We start from the raw sequence: 23,970 nt of genomic DNA, 5'->3' as shown, positions 1-23,970 counted from the left end.
GCAAAGAATGTGGGGGACACGGTTCAGCCTGCAGGTTACTGCACCTGGCTGGCAGCGGGGACACAGCACAGCGCCAAGGAAAGCCCTCCATGCTGGGCACTGCAGCACTGCCTTGCCCATCCTTGTCCTTCGGGATGAGGTAACGCTGCCCTAGCAGGACACAGAGACATTCACACCTCGAGCACTGCCCTGCCCCACTCACCGCGTCCCGCGGCCGCTCGGCCCCTCTCGGCGCTCCGTTCCCCCCGCGGCGCGCCATGGCCGCGGAAGGGCAGCGTCTCCTTCCCCCGCGCCGCAGCCTACCCTGAACGAGGGTTGAAGCCCCGCCCCTCCTCACTCCTAGCCAATCAGAGCGGCGATCGTCCCTTCGGCGAACCAATCGGGGTGCTTCGCGCAGACCCGGCTGCAGGCTGCGGCGGCGAGTGCGGTTGAGCGGTGAGGGCGGCGGGCGGCGCGAGCGGCCATTGGGCGCCGGCTGACAGCTCCCACCGCGGACTCCGCCCCCTTAAAGGGGCCGCGCCTCCCCGAGACGGCCCCGCCGCTCCAGCCGCAGCCCGGTTCCCCACGCCCGGCAGGCGGCCTGCGGGTACCGCTGCTCTCCGCCGCTGCCTGTCGGGTACCACGCAGCCCGCACGGCTGTCTCTGCGCCGCGGGGCCCCGCCTGCGAGACAGAGCCCTTTTAAGAGGCCGCGGCGCCGCTCGGGGAAAGCATCGATCGGCGCTATAAAGGTCCGAGCGGCGGCCGCGGTGACAGCGGGGGCGCGGCGGAGGTGGCTGCGGCAGAGCGGGGCGCCATGGACTTCAACGTGAAGAAGCTGGCGTCGGATGCGGGCGTCTTCTTCTCCCGCGCCATGCAGGTGGGGATGCGGGATGGAGCGCGTCGCCATGGCAACGGGGGTGGGGGGCAGCCCTATAGGGGCGGGGGAGTCCCCTGGGCCGAGGGGAAGCACCGCGGGGTGCCCCAGCCCTGCTCCCCCCGTTGGCCTGCAGTCGGCTTCCCCGTTCCTCCTCTCTGCTTCAGGGCACAGAGCATCCCGCCCAGGGTCTGCTTTCCAAAACACAAGTTACGGGCTGAGGGCGGTTTTGTTGCTCTGGTTTGTTTTCTCCAGCTTTCTTGAAGGTAGAAAAGAGATTTAGGGCTGGCATCGAGGCTACGTCTGCAGCGAGCAGTGCTGGGTAACGTGGAGCAAGAGCAGAGCTGAGCCCCGCTGCTGCCATGTTCCTGGGCCAGACAGTGCTCCATAAAGGCTAATGGGGCGATAGCACCAGGGATGCTTCTGGCTGCAGCGGGGCAAGAGAAAGGAGTGAATGCTGGTTCTGTCGTGGTTGTTATCCTTAAGCTATTGTAAAATCTCATAGATAGCTGGTAACTGCACCCAGGCAAGTGAGCCAGCCTGCTGGGGTCTGTGCCCTTCTGTCAGGCAGCTGGGATGGAAGCGGGGTTTCTTGGTTGGCAGTTCAGTCACCCAGGAGGTCAGGTTGCAGAAGCTGCCAGGACCTGACAAAACAAAGCTGTCGGAGATGGGAAGGAGCTGCTGAGACCGAGCAGGCAGTGTCTCACTGCACTAAAGTGGCATCAAAGCATCCTTTAGAAACACGGTATCAGGAGCCTGCCCGGGATGCAGCAATGTCCCAAAACCACAGACTGAAGAAGCTCGGCTATCTGTGAGGAACAAAGTGCAGCAGGTGGTGAGAGGTGGCTGCTGAGCCTGCTCCTCAGGCACAAGTGGGAAACTGCTCCTGGACAGGTGGGAGAGGAAAGAGGCAAATCAGAGCTGGTTGGTATCCTGACCGAGTGCTGAACTCCTGCTGGTGATTTTGGGACCGGGCTTCTTGTTCTACCCACACTTGCCAAACAAACAGCAGCGCTGTCTGGTTCCAAATGGCCTGTGCAGTGGAATAATCCTGGCTCTTTTAGGAACTGGTCTCCTGTAAGCAGATACCATCTCTTGTAATCTTGCCAATGAGTCATATGTTAGGAAAAAAAATAAATAAATATTAACTACAGGTGCAAAATAAGGAGCAGATGGAAGGTTTAAAGATGCTGTTCTCGTGCAAATGACCTTGATAGCAGAAGAAAGGAAGAAATACTGTAAAGAAATGGCATGTTTAGAAGATGTATTGTAAGTCCCTGATAAGTGGTTTTTCAGCTTCAAGGCGTAGGAAGGAGACAGGCATGGGAACAGTGTCTGCACACCAATTCTAGAGCAAGGAGGCGTTTATAAGTAGTGGCTTCTGCTTGCTACGCCTACTCCACATCATCTTATATATGAATATTAATGTGGATAGTTGCAGTAGTAAGTAGTTGAAACAAAATGGTCACTGGTACTTGCAGACAGCGTGCACGTGTTTGTGCAAGCCAGGATGGCTGGAAGGAATTGCCTCACTTTCTGAAACGTGGTTGCTGGGCTAAGCAGGTCCCTTTGGGCTGTCCCCAGAGTCCTCGTCGTGCACGGGTGAGCAGCGCTCTGTCACTACCAAGAGCCAGAAATAGCAGACAAGGTTTGCTGTTGGTGGTGAAGATTGGGTTTGTAGCAGCCACTTCAGCACAGCAGATCTTCCAGGGCACCAAATAAGCTCTGTTCTCTGTAGCTCTGAATGCTTTTCTCAGCTCCAGGCGTTGAACAAAATGCTGCTTTACTGGAACTGCAGCAACTGGGAGATAAATGGACTGGCCATTATGTGCTGTGCCACTCAGACAGCATTAGCTATTGCTGTCTGGCTGAGGTGTCTGGCCAGCACATGACAGTTTGTTACTGAAAAAAAAGGGCTGTAGCACTGCTGAGCCCTCAGAAGTGAGGGGGAAAAAGGAGGCAGAACGTGGCCAGATGCGACCTGAGGTAGGTGCTGGCTGAAGGGCAGGAAGGATTTGTGGCCTAGGCTTAACCTGGGTCATGACAGAAGACCTCAGCAAACCACTGCCACCTTTACATGGCTTTTCTTACCTGGGGCTCCACGTAGTCAATCTCCTACCTGAGGAGAAGGACTCCCCTCTCCTGGGGGCAACAAGAGCAGTGCAGACACGGCCATGGGGAAGGAGCTGTACAGTGTTTCTCCATAGCTGTGTATGCAGTAACCCTCTTAACAGGCTGCGTACACCCCCACAAGGCAGTGTCCTGTGGGCTTTATGGCATCTCTTATGCTCTCAGATAAAAACAAAGCAGCTACAAGCTAAAGGAAAGAGGTAGTTGTAAGCCCTGATGCCATGAGAGTGGGAAATAAACTCCCAGGCTTGTACAACTGCGTGGATTAAGAGATTTTCTAGGATTCAGAATCCCAGATGAGGATTTACTATACTGACACTTGTTTCACCAGTCGCCGCTATCTAATCAGCATCCTCCAAGGGTTGCAGTTACATCCCTAACAGCTCTGGCACCTGCAGGACAGGCCTCACACAAATCATTCTTACCTTCATTGAAGGAGAATAAGACTATTTGTTGGTCAGCTGCATCTTCCAGTTATCAGTAAACGGGCCCAAACCTCCTCAGAGGACGTTATGAGAGCAGTTCTGGCCTCCCTGGAGGAGTCAGCATCAGTTCTTCTGAAGGTGACACGTTGGATGTCTCTGCTCTAGACAGGCTGCAAACCAGATTTTCTGAGGGATGTCTGGAAATAATTGTAGGTGTCTGTCTTGTATCAGATCTGATGGAAAGTCAGTGGGTGCTGATTGAAGTTACCACTAGCAGCTATATCTTGACTCGTTCCATCTTAAGGCTCCTGGAGAAAGATGGACTCTTCCATCTCCCTGAACTCTAGTGATAAAGTAGTCTTTTCCCCTCTGCTTTCTGACCTTAATGGGGATAATGCCTTGGCTACTGGACACCTGAAAAATCAAGAGTACAGGAGGTGATTTAAGGAGAGGGATCTGAAGGCAAGAGGCACAAGACAGAGCATGTTTCCCATGTCAGTTAATGCACAAGGGAAGGATTGCATCCTTTCCTCTCTGCTTTGCTCCTAAGTTAACAAAGCTGTCCTGTTAATGGCTTCCTCTGTCCTCTAGCACAATTTTACTTGGCCCACAGCCTGGCTTTCCTGACTCCCAGTGACCAAACGCTCTCTATGTAGTCCAAAGCAGCTGAGATCCAGGTAACGTTTAGATGCTGACTGAGTGGCAAAGGCTTCTTTCCTAATGCAGCTCTGTATGGGATGGGAGGTAGCTTTATGTTCAGCTATCTCTGATCACCAGAAGTGCCAATATTACAGTACCCTGGGCATTCAGAAACTGGTCAGATGCTACAGAAAATCCAGTGGCCCAAATACACTGACAGATACAGCAGACGATTCCTGGTTGAAGACTCCTGGCTCTGGTTCGATCCTTATGACCTAAGGTGGAATACAATCACCCTACAATGATTTCTCATAAATAATGTTTGGCTGAAAGCTGGTGACCCTGCAAGTGGGACAAAGGCCTGAATTCTGCCACCAGATGCCCTGCAAGGGATCTGCAGCCACCCTGACAGCCACCAGCATAGCAGCCTGGGCCTGCTGAATGGGAGATGTATGGGGAAATTGCACAAGCCTGGGAGACACCAGTCAGTCAGGCTGCACTGGGTAAAACAGATGTGGCAGCAGTGGGGTTTATTCCCTTTGGCTTTAAGGAGAGGGAGGTGCTAATGCTTTCAGCAAAGAAAACAATGCATGTGCTATTTTAAAGCCTAACCTTGGTGGCTGTAAGTAGCTAGGCTGCAGGCACAGCTGTAGTGCAGAGGGACACATCCAGCTCAGCTCTGCTTGCTTGCTCTCCTGAATTCCCAGCAGTGTCTTTAACTGCTCTCATAAGGAAAGACCAGTTTTCCCCGAGCTGTGAATGCAGCTGCCCTAACTGCAGTACAATTCAGCTATGCTTTTTTGTAATCTTTGCCTGTTGCCCAAGTGTTGCTCTCCTGGTCTGCCAGCCTGTGTGTCCACTTGGTCTCTGGTAATGCATCTAGCATTCCTGCTGGCCAGCCAAGCCTCCCAGAGGAAACCCAACCTTTGGCTGAATTATTGATGCCCTGGAATGCAGCATGACTCTCTTCTTCCTGGAGAGTGAGAGTGGCACTCAGCAAAAGGCTGCCCTGCATTATTAATCACTTCATCAGCTTCCCTGCACAAAAACAGAACTGGTGCTCAACTGGGTCAGATGCGAGAATGTTTCTTTTACAGCGAAACCAGGGAACCTCTCAGCACCGTCACCTGATCCCAGGACGTGGATCCTGAAGTTGGTTCAGGGCAGGGCTGTTTCTCCAGCCATCAGGTTCTAGAAAACAAGAGGGAATAGTTCCCTTTCAGCAGGACTGAGGAGCTTAAGGCTCTTCGCAGGCACTGCGATTGCACAGGCTTTGCACCAAGCCTTTGGGGCAACTTTAGTACAACCAAATAAGGCTCCCATTTGTACCAGTCTGATGTATTTGGAGCAGCAAGATCCAAAATATTTGCAGTCTGCCTTTTCACAGTTAAGAGCTGTGACTGCATGGTGAGCCTGTCTGCTCCCCTGCATCTCACAGCCTCACAGTGGAGTCTTATATCTGTCCAGTGGGGAAGGAAAAAATGCAATCAAATTTTTTTCTAAGTGTTATGAAAACAAATTCCTAGCAACAAAAATCCTTTGTGTGGAGGGAATATGGGGGAGTTTCGCTTGAATCACTTGAGCAACCAGATTTCACAAACTGCTGGTTTTCTGCCCTGCTTTTCCCTGGCAACACTGACTTGGGCAGCCAGGTAAGGGGATCAGCAGCTGAGACCTGTTGCCACCTGAAAGCTCAGATCTCCACTTGCACCAGGCATGAGAGAACCAGCTCACAGGATAAGGCAGTGTAACTTACCTCTAATCTCCTTTGCTGGCTGTTGCTTTCATCTGATCTTGCTGCAAGCTGCTGCGTAAAGAGGTGGTCCTGCTCTCCCCTGCACCCGGCAATGCTGTGAGTTCTCAGTTCCACCTGAAAAGTCGTATTAGGGAAGAAATGAGCTGAATCAACAACTTCCTCTGCAGTTCCGGGGTTGTCAGACTTTGTGCAGATGAGGAGATAAAAGAGTGCTGTGGGGGAGGAAAGAGGCACCTGCAGCAACCCACAGCAACGTGGACCCTGAGGCTCTACCCAAGTTTGAGCCTTGCAGCATAGCCAACTTTGAGGTAGGGGTGAGGGAGGCACGAAGGGGATGAGGTGGAAGTGGAGTAACAGCCTCACTGCAGCCTCCCATGCTCTTGCACCCACTTCATAACATTTATGCCCCGTTTCTCAACCCTGAAACAAAGCCTGAATGATAAATTTTCTGGCCTGACCCTTTGGAGCTGCAGGCTGTGACTCAGATTCCTGCCCATCCTCCCCTTCTGGCATAGCCTAGGCTTGCAGTGACCATGTTGTGTCCTCAACCCTTGTGCAAGACAAAGAGCTATAGTGTTTAATGTGAGATAAGAACAGATTGACTATGAATCCTGGCTGCTCCTTGGCCAAATGCTGTGATCCGTATTTCCAGTGCACCAGGAGAAAGGGTAGACTGCAGAAAACAGTGAAATACAGTGATGCTTGGAGCTGCTGCTTGTGAGTATAGCAAAGCTCTGCGGGGCTGAACTGATTCAAGAGCCTGGTTATAGCACCATGGAGGGCTTCAGCAGTGATCCGACTCTGCAGCAGTGCTGTAAGAAGCAGGCTGAAATCAGCTGAAGAGGAATCAGGGTTAGGTTTGACAGCTCCAGGGCAGATGCTGGTGCAGGATGTGTCTGAACTGCAGGAAGGAGAGCTGGGCTTGAAAGAGATGAGTTCTCAAAAAGCTGTCTGGGAAAGGGGGGCAAGGGAGACTGTTATGCTTGCATCAGAGAGACTTGGCTTGTTTAAGAAAGCTCTTAAACAGATGACTCCACTATTGGTGCCAAGTACCTGGGAAGTCCCAGTTTGCTGCATGGCAGTGACTCAGCCCTGCCTGGCAGAGTCTGAAAACAGCCCCAAGCTTCCAACAGCGACAGAGGAAAAGCTTCAGCTGCTCACGCATGTCTGATAGCCATGTGTGTCCCCCAGAGACAGTCACAGAAGTTGAATACAAAGCACTACAAACACCCTCTCACCTTGAATCAGCTTCTAGCCATGTCCAGCAGTAGCCACAGGGCTATGGCAAGAATGAGCTGAAAATAAACACTGGTAACCAGAAGCTACTGATGCTGAGAAAGAGACCAATGAAGCAATGGCTGGTCATGCCTGGGTGAGACTCCTTTATCCTCACCAGGCTGCAGGAGGGAATGGAGCCATCCTTGCAGTTCAGCTTCCTTCACCACTGACGTCTGACAAAAGTTTGCTGGCTCTAGCTTGAACGTTACCCAAGCAAGTCACTGTGCAAACATACCTGCAGGACTTACCTATCTTGGACATCTAGCAATATTTGCACATGGCTGATTTCAGGGCTCCTAAGTGCTTGTTTGCTTGCCTCACATGCTGGTCCTGGGCTTGCTTTTTCTGACCTTGTTCCCAACATTGTCCTGGATACGCACGCAGCTGGGGCTGTTGGGCAGCTCTTCCTCCAATGCTATGGGAGCAAAGCTTGCCAGAAAGCCTTTCAGGAGGGCCAGGGGACACCAGAGCAGAACCCCATGAAGTGAGCTTGTTAGCCATCTAGAACTGAGCTGTGAGGTATGGAAAGGAGTTGCAAGCAGCAATTAGACAGGAGTTGTATTTCACCTGAGTTTTGGCCAGGCTTTAATCCCTTGGCACCTGACTGTGCCAGGTGTTACACAGCACCACATCCTGATAACTGAACAGTGGCACCAGGAACCAGCAACAAGGGCTGAAAGGACAAGTGGAACCTCAACAGGGTCCCAAGTAGCACAGGAGTCTACTTACATGATCTAACAAGATGCTGCTTCCATCAAGAGCAGGAAATAATGCTTAAAAATGAGAAATTGCACAGCTTTACTGGGACAAATGAAGTATGGGATTGGGAAGAGAGAGAATAGGTTCTTCTCTCAGAAAGTACCAGACTATTTTCCTTTATAGAAGTGACTTATTCTGGCACACCTCTCAAACATGGGCTCTATTTTTAGCTCAGTGTTTGTTCTACTCTTGGGTTAAAAGTGCTCTCTTCCCCTGAAGGATGCCTGGTAACAAACAATGGTGCTTTGAAGGCTTCGTGGCCTTCGATGGCTCTTAACAGCTCTGTAGCATGTCACAGTTTTGCTTCAGTAGAGCTGCCCTTCTAATGACTGTCTCTATCCTGCAGTTTACAGAAGAGAAGTTGGGCCAGGCTGAGAAGACTGAATTAGATGCCCATTTTGAAAACCTTCTGGCCAGGGCAGACTCAACTAAGAACTGGACAGAGAAGATCTTACGCCAGACTGAGGTTCTGCTACAGCCAAACCCTAGTAAGTCCAGCTTCTAATGCTTGAAGGACAAATGACACTTGCACCTCAGTGTTAGGACATGCCCTCTGGCAGAAAGCTTTGTTCCAATGGGTTTGTTGGAGCTAGAAGTGTGTCTTTATAGGACCTGTCCTTCATCCCCTGTGTAGTTAGAAGGTGGCTATTGCCCTGCACAGCCTGGCAGTGCTCCTGAGGACTGGGAGGTGGCTGGAGGGGTGGGAACACCTTCTCCCAGAGCTGGTGCTTGCTGTCCAATGCATGACTGAGGACTGGGTGGGTTGGTCACCATGAATGACAGTTCCAGGGGTCTCTCCATCTTCCATCCTGTAATCAATGGTGACTTTACTCATTTCAGGTGCCAGAGTAGAAGAATTCCTCTATGAGAAACTTGACCGGAAGGTACCTTCCCGGGTCACCAATGGGGAGCTGCTGGCACAGTACATGACAGAGGCAGCGAATGACTTTGGGCCAGGGACACCTTATGGTAAGTCAGCCTGCCTAAGCCCAGTAAATCCATCGCTTCCTTAGAGGGTAGCCCCACTGCTGTTCTGGTTAAGACTTCCGCAGCATGCCTCTTGAAGCAGGGTGGCCTGCTCCACCCATGGCATCCTGCCTATTAATTGATCAGCACTATTGTAAGAGAAGAGTTTGTTCTACTGCATCAGCAAACAGTCCACCAGGAGGAGAAAGGCAGCCCTACTCTGCAGCAAAACATCCTCTGTTGATGGGGAAAGGGGACAGGGTTCTCCCTATCCCTTATACAGTCCTCAAGCCTGACAGAGCTAGAGAGGGAACAAAGATGTACTGATCCATGGTAGCCAGCGGAACTAGCTGCAGGAGACAGAAGCTGTTCAATGCTGTTTCCATGACTTTCTGAATTAACCTGAACAAGGAGTTGCACTGAATGGCCTTAGCTTTGTCCAATCTGAGAATTGAGCGTTTCCTGCAAGGGAGGGTGTTAATAAAATCTTTCTCCAGCAAGAGAACAGTATAATATATTTGAGAAGGTCAGTGTTTGGCTACAAGGCTTAACAGGCCCCTTCCTGATCATACAGCTTGTCTTTCTGTTCCTAAATCATATTGGTTCCCCTCCTCTAGGGCTCCTTCAAGCTGCAGACCTGCACAGAAGCACAGACTTAACTTCCAGCTGTCCTTGCTTTCTGCTATGAGCTTTGTTATGGCTCCCCAAATCAATAATTATTCAATAGCAAACCCTATTACAGGCAGAACAGCTGTAACTGCATCTATAGCCAGCACTGCCTCAACTGGATCCTAATCAACTCATTTTTTCTGCTCTGGTGCTTTTAGTTTGCTGCTCTGTTCCTGTGCCTCTGTGTATGAGACAAAGATTGTACTGCCCAATCAGGTGTAGCAGTAAAAGAACATCAAGGGAATAAGTGCCTCAGCAGATAGATAAGATCAAAGCCACATTGGGAGTGGCTGGGAGGAGGTCAGAAGTTAAAGGCAGACTGAAGCTAGGACTAAAGCAGGTGTGGTATGGGCATGGTCACCTTGTCCAGGCATGGTCCCTTCTGTTTCCTGACACTGGAGTCTGGTCGCAGTGGGTGAGCTGGCTTCGGCCAGTGCAATGTTCATTGGTTTCTACTGGAGTTGAAGGCTCCCATTGTTGCAGGGAAGACCTTGATAAAAGTTGGAGAGACTCAAAGGCGCTTAGGTGCAGCAGAACGGGACTTCATCCACTCTGCCTCCATCAACTTCCTGACACCACTGCGCAACTTCCTGGAAGGGGACTGGAGAACCATATCTGTAAGTATGGTAGCAGGGAAGGGGAAGCTCATCACCTCACCAGAGACAAGGAGGGCAGGGGAACGGGGACATAGTGCTGGAAAAATGCATTCTCCTTCTCTGTGAGAATAGAAGACCTCACGTCTCTCCCCTTGGAGAACACAAGGAAGGAGGAATGCCCATCCTAGATCTCCTTAGGGCTCCCATTGCCACAGGGAAGGATTGCTATTTGATCTGCATGAGGGAGGTGAGTCCTTTCTTGACCCCTACAGCTTAGTGGGTACCACAAGCCCATAGACTCCTCTCTTTCCAGAAAATTAGCCTAACAGTATCCCTAGGAGGCAGGCACAAAACTCTTGCTAGTCAGATGAACATAGCAACTGCTTGTTTCTCACAGGCACTTTTTGCTAAGAAAATAGGCTTGATTACCTAATGATACATTGGTCCTTTCCCTTCCCAGCAGCTCCTAATCAGTCTGCTCCTTTCCCCTTTGCTGTCTCTTCCAGAAAGAGCGGAGGATCCTGCAGAACCGCCGCCTGGATCTGGATGCCTGCAAAGCAAGGTTGAAGAAAGCCAAAGCTGCAGAAGCAAAAGCAGCGGTAACTTTTTCCCCTCATTCCCTCTGTCCTTCTGGCCACAAGGTTTGACCCACATGAGCAGTTCCAAAAGCTCTCTGGACATAAGTCAGGCTGCCCTACTATGCTCTGGTTCTGGCAGGCATAAGTGGGAGGATTTCTCATCTGGTATGGAAGGGAACTGTGAGCAGGCACAATGTGTCTGTTCCTCAGATACCCTTCCATGGGAAAGTTATTGAAAGAAATAGTTCTGAGCTGCCAGAAGGCTGGAAACTCACACTTAAGCCATGCTCCTGTCTTCTGACTGACAGTGGTTCCTGGCAGTTCAAGGTTGTAGCTGGATGATTTGTGTTGGTAACTAAAAGGCCATATCTTCTGAGGACTCGCTAAATCTCCCTGGGGACCTGAAAGAAAGCAAAGAGAGAGCTGAGCTGGAAGGTGTATAAGAGAAAAGAGCGCTGGGGCTCTGAAGGAGTCCCAGGATTTCAGACTAGTTACGATTTGGCCAGTTTGGTCTTTCCAAGGCAGAAGTTTTGAGGCAGCCTGTAAGGGGTGGCCAGGGTCAGACTGGCTAACAAGAGGCCCTTGCTTCAGCCTCTCTATTCTCATTGTTCATGGTGCTGTCTGGTTACAGGCTGGTGTTCCCCTCTGGCTTTGGAGAATTCATGGCTGGTAAACATGAAGCTCCCAGGACAGTGTTCCAGCCAGTGTTCCACAGGCCTGAAAAATGGGGATGTGGAATCAGGACAGCAAAGTTGTCTGAGGCTGAGAGCTGTCAGCTCAGGGCTGTTCTCTGGGCAGAGACCAGGTAGCAGGAGGCAGAGAGAATGAAGCTGGGCAGAGATGGGTTCCCTGGGGGACCCTGTTGAGGCAAATTGCCATCTTGTACTGTTGACATGAGGACGTGCTAGTGGAAGCAGTGACTACTGCTTTATCTTAGGCTCAAGTCAGATTAGGAATTTAGAGAACTTGTATGCTTCCTCCCTTTCTACTCTCTTCCATTTTACCTTGCTTCCAACATGAAGTGATCCCAAGGTCTCTCAGTTGCAGAAAGTCCCTTGAATGTGGATTTCCTGTAGCTAGAGAAGAGAAACCTGGTCTCCCCCTGGAGCTGCAGTGCTGATGCTCTCCAGACAGGATGCAGAGCCACTCTAAGGCTCTCCAGAGCCTTGAATAGCTCTGCTTCTTTGGAACAGATCACCACAACAGAAGAGCAACTTCAGCTGCTGTTGTGGGCACCCAGCTTAGTTTGAGGGTGAGGTCCCTGGCTGCAGTCCTCAAGGTCCTCTACTAACTACCAGGGGACAAGGCACAAAGCATGGAAGGGTGAACTGCTGCCTCAGCACCAGGCAAGTTAACTCAAGATTAGACCAGTGCTTCCTATAACGTGCCTGGAATCCTGTGCCACACCTCTCCATTCAAGCTGGCCTTAAGTACTGCACCTTCCCCAGCTCACCTCTCTCTTGCTGCTGTTCTCCTGTGTAGTGCAAAACTTGTGTTCCCACAGCTTTTGTCTTGTGACTGACCCTCCAAGTATGCTGCTGCCCAGTCCCTTAAGCTGCTGTATGGGGTTTCTGGGCTTGTGCATTTCCCTCAGATGTTGTGCTTTGTCCTTCCTGTTGATGCTGTTTTGTTTACTAACCTTTTTGTTTTGTTTCTTTGTAATTTGCTCAGTGTGAGGGAGATGTGAGTATTGACTGTGCTAACAGTGCTGTGATTTTTCTTTAATACCTCTCATTGTCTCTTTCCCATTTTCAATGACAATTCATAACTCCCTCGTCCCATCAGTAGTGGCCCTGGAGCACATACTGGTCAGGGCTGTGGTTGCCAGGGAAAGCTGTCCCAAAAGATGGGAGCATTTGTCAGCTGCCTGTAGCTCTTCTAGAGCAGGCACTGAGAACACTGCTTGCAAGCAGTGCATGAAGGAAGCAGGGGCTCACCAGGTTGCACTCAGGCTCCTCTGGCTCCAGGCAGGAGAAGTTCATCTGGGTGGTGAGTCCCTCTCCTGGAAGGGAGGCAAATCCAGAGACAATGACAGGCAAGTTGATCTGGTTGTGGTGCTGTTCTGGCCTTCAGGCTCCAGGACTCTGCCCTTTCTCTCTACTGTAAGAAGGGGAAGGGGAGGGAGGTGTTTCTTTTCACCACTGCTTGCAAATACAACTTGCCCATGCACGGGAGTGCAAGAGTAGCTTGCCTCCTTCATCCCATGTGCTGTGGCTAGTTTTGGGATTCAGTGGAGAAACAGGAAAAGGGAGGAGAGATTTCTTAAATTGCTTTTGATTTTAAGACCAAATAAAGAATACAATCTGTTCCTAGGAACATCTCCTCTCCTCACAGAGGAGTCAAGCTTAGTTACAATGCTAGCCTCAGATTGCACTCATGCATTTTTCTTCCTTATCCTCAAGTTTGACTCAAGATATGAATCACTCCTCCCAATTGCTTCCTTCTGCCATCCCCAAAACTCCTCAATGGTTGAAAAACCTCTTCTTGCTGGGACTGTCTGAATGCTCTTCCATACACCAGTCACTCATCCCAGCAGGCTGCTCTGGGCTGCTGCAGCTCCCAGCTAATCGGGTCAGTTGTTATAAGTAGGTCTGGGTGAGCTGCAAAGAGATTAACCTGGGAGAGGAAATGTGGGGCCTGAGAGGATTAGAAACGCAACAGGGTTACAGCTGATATGTGTGCCCACCTTGTACTCCAGCTCATGGCACAATAAGGGGTGACCAGAGCTGGGCCTTATCCATAGCACTGCTGCGATGGCCCCAAGGTAGGCTAGCAGGTTGGCTCACCTCTGGGTGACATTACAACTAGAGGCCATTCTAGGAAGAAGCCTAATCTTTTCTTAACTGGAAAGATAATTGTTCCGTGATGGCTAATGAGCCCTCACTATGTGTGAAGATGGACTGTTTCCCCTGCATTCCCAACAAGGAAAGCCTCTGGAGTGCTAAGTCTTTGTGTCCCTGGATAAGGGCTGACCTGTTGAAAAGGTGACTTGGAGAATTTCTGACTTCTGGGCTGAAAACTTACACGTTGCCTTTGATGGCAGCAGAGCATTGGGCTAGATCTTCTTTGGTCATGCCATGCACCTCGCTGAAAATAGAGCCTGTTAGGTGGAAACATGCTGAGAGGCTTGGTGAAAGTAAGAGCAGGTAAATGTCTCTCCTCAAAAGACATTACGGAATGTACACTGTGATGCTAGTAGTCATGTCCTCTTCAATAATGAGGCCCTCACATTTCTAGGACTATAGATGGGAAACAAGGGAATAGAAGGTCCTGTCCATTGGACTGAGCCAACGTGAGATGGGCAACATCATGGCTGTAAGGCAATGGGAATCACGTTCAGGACTGTGCTGTCTCATCTGCACTCCAACTGGCTGCTATACAGCTAACAGCTCTAAGTACAGGCAGTTTATAAGAGCAGGAACATCTACTGTTCACGTACCAGATGTGACTGCATGACCCTGTCCTCTTCCTCTTGCACAAACCCACCTTCCACCTGGGGGCAGTTTCCAAGCATCACTGCTCAAACTGTTGGGAGATTTCCTTCCTGCAATCATGGGAATTTGAACTAAGTTCCCAGCACAGAAGGGAAACAACAGCAGCCCCTTATTCTAACTGTTGCCCAGCTGACTCCTGTCAACTCTTCTACATGACCTGTACATGAAACTCTATTCCCCCTATTAGGCTGTGCCTGACTTTCAGGAGACTAGACCTCGTAATTACGTTCTCTCCGCCAGCGCATCAGCGGTAAGATTGCTTCCTCATAGATGTTGCCCCTCCAACCTCTTCCTGCCCCTCTCTCACCTGACGTTATCTCAGACCTAGTGCTCTGCTGTTTTCAACATTTTAATGTGACATGGGATGCCTGGAGTTCCTCTGACTCAATTGTAAGGATGCAGATCATCCATCTGGGAGTGCGGTATCAGGATCTGACACTTTTGCTGCTTGGTTTGCTTTCCAGTTTCTCTCCCTGTTTCCACATTTGCAATGGGAATCTTCTGACAGCATTTTTATTGCTAGCTAGTAGAGCAACTGAAAGGAAATAAACCCTCAATGGTCACCCTTTTTGGATGGTCCCAACCTTATAAAGACAACACTGCATGACTGATAGCTGACCTGTCGTTTTGGTGCTTGGAGGCTTTCTGGCCAGTCAAGAAAAGCAAAGATGGAAGAGTCTGCCACCCATGGTGCCAGTAACCTAGAAGGCTGACAGTACAGGCTTGTCTGTTCTGCAAATACAGGTCAATTCTTTTTTATCTTCAACTTACTACCTACCCTCCTGCTGTCTGCTGTTGGTGGCTATTGAGCAGGCACACGCTGGGTGGATATATCACCTGTTGCATCTCTACTGTGTCGTACAGAGTGGTTGTAGTCCAGCAATTGACTTTCTGTGCTGTGTTTATGGCTCCCCATTGCACAATGTCACATTTCTCGTTAAAATGTTGAAAACAGATCATCTTGCTTCCTAAGTAGAGTTCAGAACAACACTGATGCCTGTTAGTTAAATAACCTGGGACTGAAAGGGCTGGGGAGGATGATCTACAAAAACGCAGTAGGCCCAGTCTACTAGCAAACCAAAACTTGGTAGAAAGTCTGATTTGGTTAATGGGGATTAATGGGATTAACCATCCCATTTGGAGAAACAGGTATGTCTGGGCTGATAGCATCAGTGTTAGTTCCTAGGGGTATGTCCTGACCTTCTTGGAGAGAGATGCTGGGATCAGAAATAGCTTTGCACAAAACTAGAACATTATTTCAACAGGTAACTGGCTGGGTGATGAGGCTTCCTGGGAAGAAGCTGATACTGGTGATGCTGCAGCAATTACTCAGTTTCCAGCTCTCCTAGCACAAAACTAGCATCAGCCTGCTGCTTCTCTGCTGGAAAGGTCTGTTTGAGGACAGTGCAGATACTGCAGTAATGGACTAAAACTGAACTCTAGGAGAATCAGAAGATAAACTGGGCTTTCCTTGACTCTGAATAGCTCTGGCTAGATCAGCATATCCTGATCATCCCTTGAAGCTTTCTAAAGCAGACCAGAAGAAAAGCATTTTGCAAAACATGCATTAGCATCTTGCAGAGTGCCCAGATGCTCAGTCAGATGTGTCTAGTCATCATCTAGCTGCAAGCTGGTTTGCTTGCTATACTGCAAAGCTGCCATGAGATCAGATGCTGAGTAAGGTAACACAACAGGGGAAATGAATTTAGGTTTTTGCTAACCCATGAGTGTTCACCCTCTCACATCTCTGCCTAGGTCAGTGATCCCTGTTCACAGCTCTGCTAAGGAGGCTGTAAGCAGAAATGACAAGGGGCAGTCAGCTCAGAGCAGGGCTCTAGCTCATGCTTGCTCTAGATAAGTAATTGGCACCGACTTTCATCATGTTTGATGGTTCCACAAGTGGCAAACGCCCCAGCCTAGCCAACAGTGGTCCCTGTGGCTTCCAAAATACCCCCTTCAGAGTTTGCAACTGGTGGCTGAACGCCACCTTGCATCCAGCCTGCACTAGAAGGGTGACTTTAAACAGCAATTGGAACCTCTAACCAGTAAAACACAGACTAAGCCTCGACTGCTCCCCAGCTCAGTGCAGGCAGGACTGCTCTGCAACACGCACTCTAATCCCAGCATTCATTCCAAGGAGTCAGACATTGCAGCGGTGTAGGAGCATTTCATACTGTTGCTTGCTTTTTCCCAAGCCAAAGTCCTTTGTACCACCTCTCTGTCAGTACACACAGGTTGTAGAGCAGTTGTTGCTGTTAACCTTGCTTTTAACCTGTTCTCTTCTGGAGGGAGGGATTGCTGATGCCCAGGTAACAATTTCATCTTGTGGGTGAGTAAACAGGTCAGCTCTTCCCTGGGCCAGATGACCTCGGCAGGGACAGCTGAACTCTGATTTGGATTCTAAACTCACGTTGTTGCTGGGGAGAGGCTGATAACCCGCTGCTTTGATTTTTCCCTTCTGCAACAGGAAGGGCTTAGCTGGAACTTCATTCAGCTGGATACAAGGCCCTTATCTCAGCCCAGTTTTATTTAAGTTGGAAGCCGAGGAGCAGTTTCTCCTCTCTCCCACACTGACCTTTTGTTTGTGTGTAAGAAGGTACATCCCTTTCCCTCAGACCTGCCACCTGCCATGCTGTGTATTCCTGAGAACGATTCCAAGAAAAACATATTGAGTACCTGAAGAGGATTCCTCTGGCTTGAGCTGGGGTGGAGAAAGACAAGCACAGATCATGGCCATCTCTTTTGCTCCCTGAGCAATCTGGAATGTTTCTGGCTAAAACTGCATGATGTGTGGTAGATCTGGGTTAAAGCCAGACTGCCCCAAAGCGCCTTAAGGTCAGAGCTGGAGAGCATCCAGCAAGCCTGACAAAAAAGAAATGAAAGCTGAAAGTTCAGAGGGTGCTACAAGGATCAGTTGGGGCTTCTTGTCCCCGTGCATGGCTGGAACTGCCCAGGCCTCATCTGAGTCAGAGTGTGACTCAGAGTAATAAAACACCCATCTAAAGGACAGAAAGCACCTGGCCTCGCTGCACTGAGTGCTGCACCAGGGGCAGCCTGCAGTGAGAGGACTGACCATAGTAACTGCCCAAACAAGGAAGAGATGCCAGCCAGGCTACTCACTGTGAAACAGGAGCAGAAGCACAGGTCAACCAGCAGAAACCAAAGCAGGATCAACAGCTTCCTGCTCCAGCCATTCCCCCACCATGGCAGCACTGGTGCTCCTTACTTTGCTGGTGGGTCTATCTGTGCACCTGGGCTCCCACAGCTCACCGGAGGGCAGTTCCTGCTGAATGAACTGCAGCAAAGCTCAGCTGGGAGATCCTGGACCCAAACAGAGGGCGTTCTCCTCACGCTCCAGCATCCCACCTGTGCTCAAGCAGTGCTGTGCTGAACTTACCTGGTCTGCAAAGGCAGCAGGGGTGAGGCCATCTCCCCCAGCCCCACGGATGGGGGTGTTGCTGGCAGGCTGGTGTGCTTCCAGGGAGCTTTAGTGGCATCTCTTCGTGTTGCCAGAGCTCAGGAGCAGTTGTCTGCTGAGGAAAGGCCAGGCCAAGGACCTCTGGGAAGGATCAATGTGTTTTTCTCCCTCATTTCTCCCTTCCCCATCGCTGTGCATGACTTTTGTCGATTGTTTCTTGTCCTGGAGCCAGATCCCAGCAAGCAGCTGTCAGTGCTGTGCTGCCCAGATGTGCCCCTGCGGGAGGCACTGAAAGGAGATGGGAGACTTCTGGGGAAGTCTGTCTGAGTTGCTGCCTGCTCTCAGCTGCAGGGCTAGAGGAAAGTACCCAGGGAGGAGAGTGGGAAGGAGTAGCTCAATGTTTTGCCTGCCTTGAGGGCAGCATCCAGCCATCGCTCCCTTCTTCCTGTAGCTGAACATGACCCACTGGTAGCTGGAGGCTGCCTGGATTCTGAACCCATTAACCTGAACTCTCTAGACCGCTGGCTGAGGATTGCTGAGCTCACAGCAGTTCCCAGGCCCTATTTGTGAGCTCAAGCAGCTCACCCGTCTCACAGCACTCCTAAAAGAAGGGCTGTCGTTCAACACCGCGTTCTGCAGGCTTCAGCAAAGTAACCCGTGCTCTCCAGAGGACTCTGCTGCTTCATCTTATTCTCCTGGAGCTCATTAAATGCAATTACCTTAGAAAGGCTGGCAGGGAGCAGAGCTGGAGTGCTGGCTGTGGTAGCACAAGCTTGCTCTCCAGTTGTGAAACCGAGCTCAGGAATGCAGGAGGGAGGGGAAGGGGCACGAGGCTGGCAGCTGCTGCTGGGTGAAGGGCTGGCTTGTCCCTGGAGCTGCCCTGCTGCGTCCATGAAGCGTCCTTGCCCATTGGTGTTAATGCCGAGCGCCTCTCGACGTCTCCAACACTGATCTCCTTTCCTGTTGCTCTGTGGTCCCCACAGCTTTGGAGCGACGAGGTGGAAAAAGTAAGTACCCAGCTGAAATGGGGCTCCAACCTTTTCGGGTGTGCTGGTGGCGTTCAGTGCTGGGGGGGCTGCAGGCTCCTCTCCACCCACGTGCATAAGGGAAAACCAGTGCCATCAGCCCCGCTCCCAATGCTGTGTCTGTGCAATTCTGATAGCAGCCTGGGAAGAAGCCGCCCCTGGGCCAGCTGGCTGTGCTTCATGTGAAGGATTTCCCAGGCAAAGCAGGCCTGCTTGTGATTACGAGCAGCTGGGAGAGCCCTGCCAGGGTGTCACAGAAGCAGAGTGGATGTGACACAGTGCAGCTCTGCTCCTGTAGGAAGGGCCCTGCCTGCTGCAGTTCTGCATGTGCCTCGTGTTAGCAGCCAGCAGTCCATCGCCTGCTTGTTGTGGGGAGCAAGCAGGAGCTCTGAGCAGAGCTGGATGGGGACAGAGGGTCACCTTGTGAACAGCCCCTGCTGATGGAGGGGGCGGCTGTCAGGAGGGCAGGGTGGGAGGACTGGAGCCTGTCGTGGAGCTCAGTCTGGTGAGCTGCGCTTTCCCTGCTGGGGGGGATCCGTGGGGCCAAGTCCCAGATCTGGGTTATAGTTTTGGGTTTGTGACTCATCTGTGAAGACGGATGGGCTGCTGGTGGACTAAAGACCAGCGTGAACTCAGTGTGGAGCTCCAGCATGGCACGGGGCTTCCGGAGGCACCTTCCTGTTGCCTTTTGTCAGATACCCCCAATCAGATGGTAGCCTGAACTGCAACGGGACAGAACGGCACATCCCTGCATGCTGTGCATGATAGCATCCCATTGCTGCCTTACTCTAAATGCATCGTGAGAGCAGACCGGCTGTTTTGACTTTAATTTCTTCTTCAGTCCCTCAAACAAATGAGCTGGCCGCATTCAGTTCCAGGCACACAGGGCTCTGCTCCTGTAGCCCTGATTGGATGGACTGAAGTGTTGCTGTTGTCGGTCACAAGTTTCAGATAGCTCTGCCACTACTGAAGTCTCCGCTCAGCAAACTGAAGCAAAAAATCTTGGTGTCTGATAAGGTTTTGTGCTGAGATTTTCCCGGTATGGTCCCCCCTCTTCTCCTTTAAATAATCCCTTTTATACAGAGGATGCAAGAAAATACATCATTTGTGGCTTAAAATAGGCAAATCTGATTAAAAAGACAGTCAGAGCATTTACTCCTTCCAGCCTATTCATCCAGCAGTACAACTGGCACAGCCTCCTTGGTGCTAAGGAATGGTGCATGGAGGACTAATAAGCCTGTATGTCACCCTGTGGTGCTGGTGGGGGAGAGCAGGCAGCAGAGCCCCACAGGATGGCTGATAAGGATGGCTGGTAAGGATGGCTGGTAAGGATGGCTGGTAAGGATGGCTGGTAAGGATGGCTGGTAAGGATGGCTGGTAGCACAGGACTGGCTTTCCACCTATCTCAGGATTAACAAAACCTCATATTCTAATTTAGAAGCTTGATGTATCAGTCTTGATGTATCCGTCTTGAGCTGTCGTGCCATGAGCTGCAGTGATTCAGTGTATGATTAAGCAGGAATCAAGTTGAAATACAGCCAGAGGCTGCTGGGATTCCAACCCGGGGTGTCCCGTGCCTGACATTCAGTGTCATGGGTGCACATGGACCGTACTAAGCCATCACTTCACTCATCCCAGTGCCAAAAGGGGAGTTGGAGGGGGTTAGAGGAGGAGGTGGGTATTGGCTTCCCCTGGAAACAGAGCAGGGCTCCTTGTTTTGCTGTGTTGAACACCCCGTCCTGTTTTGCAGGCAGAGCACGAGCTGCGGCTCACTCAGACCGAATTTGATCGTCAGGCAGAGGTGACACGTCTGCTGCTGGAGGGGATCAGCAGCACACACGTGAGTCTTCCTTGGTAGCTGGGGTGGGAGCTGATGGGCTTTTAGAGGCTCTTGGCTCCTTTGTAGGAGGCTGCCAAGGGGATGATGGTCCAGGTCAACCATGTAACTCTAGTAAATACTGTCCTGCACACATCTGCTGCCCTCAGGGTTACGTGGTAGCTGCAGGAAGTGTCCAGGCAACCAAACTCAGCCTGGTTTCTTGTCCTTCTCCATCCAGGTGAATCATCTTCGCTGTCTTCATGAGTTTGTGGAGTCTCAGACCAACTACTATGCTCAGTGCTATCAGTACATGCTGGACCTGCAGAAGCAGCTGGGCAGGTGAGACAAGAAACGGTTCTTGCTTCCTTAAGGGTTTCTCCCTCATCTGGTCAATGCCAGTTCAGGCCTCCCTCCTCTTCAACAGAACCTTAAGAGCCCCCTCCAAGATCTGACAGAGCTTCTGAGCTTATGGAATGGCAATGAATGCTACCGCATCTGGAGCGAGCTTTACCATTAGATCCATCTGAGATTTATACGTTCATCTCGAAACGCGATGGCCCAGAGTCTGAATGTTCTTCTAAATGAGTTAAATGACACGGGAGACAAATTCCCGTTGCCCAGCAACAAGCCTGGGTGTGCTCAGCTGCAGCAGTAAGCAGCTCCATGCTGCTGGCAGCACGTCCCCATGCAGGCAGGGCTCTTCTCTTACCTGTTGTGCTGGTGGTCTGACCCAGGAGGGTCCTCGGTCTGATCCCTCACTATTCCTGTTTCATTCTTTTCCATGCTTGCAGCTCCAAAGGAGAAATGTAAGTAAGATGTTACACGGGACTGGCTACGGAAGGGAAGAGCTGTTCCTTGGTGCCTCCCAATAGAGCCTTACCCAACTCTGCTCTTCTCTCCTGTATAAGATTTTCAGGCACGTTTGTAGGGAATGCAGAATCCACATCTCCACCCCCGGCTGCTGCCTCTCCCCCAGCTGTGGCTGCCGCCACTCTCCCAGCTGTGCCTACTATCCCAGTTGTCCCCACCATTGTTGGGGTGCCCAATACTGTGGCAGAGAGCGTCCTGAACCCAAATGAAGTCAAACCTCCTGCCAGCGGGACGCGGAAGGCCAGGGTCCTGTATGACTATGAAGCAGCTGACAGCACCGAGCTGGCACTCCTTGCAGACGAGGTTCGTACCCTTCCCTTCACACTGAATTTTGCTCTAATTGCCCACCATTCTGTTGCATGCTCAGCAAGGTCTTGGTTTTAGATAGTTCCAGGGGGAAAAAACTCAGCTCCCCTCTAAATGAACTTGAGGAATCAACCTGCTGGTCTGTAATCTGCCTGACCTCCTGGCTCTGCCTGCACAAGGTCCTGTCTAGTGCTGTCTTCTCTCCACAGATGATCACTGTGTACAGCCTGCCAGGCATGGATCCAGACTGGCTCATAGGGGAAAGAGGGAACCAGAAAGGGAAAGTTCCTGTCACTTACTTGGAACTGTTAAGTTAAATGTCCCCCAGGAAGAAGAATGTACAGACAGAATGCACCCCTCACCTCCCGGCACTTCTAACGTGGATTTCTTCATCAGAGACCATTGCTGTCTTCAGGGTTGGCACTCCATTGCTAATATGGGAATTGTGGGGAAGAAGTGGGAAAACAAAAGGTTGTGGGAATGGGCCAACGGCACCCAAGAATTCATAAGTAGTGCAGCCTGCTTTGAGCTCAGTCACGATGGTTCCAGGTTCCTTGATGACTTTTTCTACCCTGCCCTCGTCTTCTTTATCACCGGGGCTTTCCCAGGGTCAGCAATTTGTCTCCCTCAGCTGCTGCTCATGGAGTTTCAGTTACACTTCCCTTGTGTTTGCTGTCAGTTAGTGCCTGTCTGCCCCTCCTGCCCGCTCTGTTCTTCAGCAGTAGAAAAGCCTGAGTCAAACCACAGAGCATTCCAATGGGAAAGTGTCCCATACAAACCCTCTCACATAGGTTAGCTCTTAAGGAAGCTGCATTTAAGAATTAAGAGCCAGTTAAATCCAACAGGAACACAAGGCTTTCTAAGAGCTGTGCTTACTACAGCGGTGCCTGATGGCTTCCATTAGTACTGTCCTCTGAAGCTGGAATGTCTCTGAAGACCAACCTGGTAACGCAGGGCCTGTATGTCAGAAATCAAACCTCAGTGCAAAGGGACCATGCATCTTGCTTGCATTTCCTATGAGAAACTACTTGGACTGCAAAGAGTTTACAAGCCTTCCTACAAGCTTTGCTCCCCGTGTTAACTGTCCTGGCTTTTCTTTCAGCGTCTGTTCCAGGCATGTTTTAGCCTGACTTTACTTTCACCCCAGATGACTGATGTAACCAACGCCTTCCCTCCCATCTCAGCAGTGAGCAGACTTGGTGCAGCCCAGTACAGTAAGGAGCAGCCCCACTTGCTGTTATGTCCAAAGAGCCGTTCCTGGCTGCACACACATCCAACAGCTCAGGCTGCCCTGGTGCATGTGCTGGGTTCCAAAGGGAGTGCTAAGGTGTGTCTGCATTTTAATCCTATAATGCTCTTTTTAGCTAGAGCTCAATTGAAGGACTGCTGTTGCTGTGTACCTGGTTTTCCACTTAAGCTGGACTGAAGAGAAATTCACCTGCACCAGGCTTTCTGTTCACTGCCTTCCCCTCGGTATATCAGAACTAACTTTGCTTGTTTATTATCTTTTGCACTTTCCCCAATGGCATCGTGACCACTCTAATGTAACAGGGCACTGAGCACCTGTCTATGTAGGGCTCGTGGTTTTCAGCACTTATTTGCCAATAAACGAACTGCCTGACCTCCTGCCTCAGTGTCTGCCGTGGGCTCAGGGCTGCTCATAGGGTGTTACTGCAGCTCATAGGGAGGGATGGGATGCAGGTCAGCTGTGCCAGCCTGGTCTCAGAAGCTGGGTGTAAAAGCAAAACAAAGCTCCAAATCCTCCCTGAAACTCTCAATGTGCCTTAAGCCCGTTAATGTCTTTCAGTTCCTTTCTGGATGACACATCTCAGTTGTGCTACAGCTTCATCATTCTGAGAAGTAGCTCCTCCTTACCCTAAAACAAACAGGGCAGCAGAATGACTTCAGCTGCTGAGAGACTGGGAACGTTCTTTGGCATCTAACAACCCTTTTTGTTGTTATGGAAACTACCTCTGCCGCTAATCTCAAACCCCAACGCCTCATCCTTAACCCCCGGCTTGGATAGAAGGAACTCCTGGGAGAAGCAGCCCTTACAGTGCTCTGTAATGTAGCAATAGCTGTTTCTCTACAGTTAATGAAGTTAATGGGCAATCAGCTTACACTGTTTCAGTTTTACAATTGCAGTGATACAGCTTCACTGCAGATACCTGTTCCCAAGTCCAGCTACATCCCTGTTATTCCTCTCTGTGGTGCACTACAGAAACAACACTCGATGATGCACAAAATGCACCTCAGAAGAGGCAGAAGGAAGCCTGCCTAGCACCAGCACTGCTTTGTCATTAGGAGGCTCAGAAGTAGCACTGGCCTTTCCCGAGTAGGTGGTGGCTCACAACTACATTTCAGTTTGATTTCTTGCCTTAAAGTCTG

At 50.7% G+C, this 23,970-nt stretch overlaps 1 protein-coding gene across 5 annotated transcripts; it reads left to right on the top strand.

Annotated features, from left to right (window-relative positions):
- Nucleotides 1-666: 666 nt before the first annotated feature.
- Nucleotides 667-23,204, top strand: SH3GLB2 (SH3 domain containing GRB2 like, endophilin B2). 5 transcript variants are annotated; one of them, XM_072353082.1, is made up of 12 exons: nt 667-857; nt 8,188-8,329; nt 8,682-8,810; nt 9,960-10,093; nt 10,579-10,671; nt 14,332-14,394; nt 18,546-18,569; nt 20,338-20,427; nt 20,645-20,745; nt 21,198-21,212; nt 21,315-21,579; nt 21,792-23,204. In XM_072353082.1, the coding sequence occupies exons 1-12, from the start codon at nt 795-797 to the stop codon at nt 21,897-21,899; spliced, it is 1,227 nt and encodes a 408-aa protein (XP_072209183.1). In that variant the 5' UTR covers nt 667-794; the 3' UTR covers nt 21,900-23,204. The 5 variants fall into 5 exon arrangements, with proteins under 5 accessions (XP_072209183.1, XP_072209185.1, XP_072209184.1 ...); XM_072353084.1 differs by lacking the exon at nt 14,332-14,394; XM_072353083.1 differs by lacking the exon at nt 21,198-21,212.
- The last annotated feature ends 766 nt before the right edge of the window (nt 23,205-23,970 follow it).

This window comes from Excalfactoria chinensis, chromosome 18, assembly GCF_039878825.1.
Source record: "Excalfactoria chinensis isolate bCotChi1 chromosome 18, bCotChi1.hap2, whole genome shotgun sequence".
NCBI lineage: Eukaryota > Metazoa > Chordata > Aves > Galliformes > Phasianidae > Excalfactoria > Excalfactoria chinensis.
The sequence above is the reverse complement of the archived record's forward strand: the minus strand, read 5'-3'. Positions and strand labels throughout refer to the sequence as shown.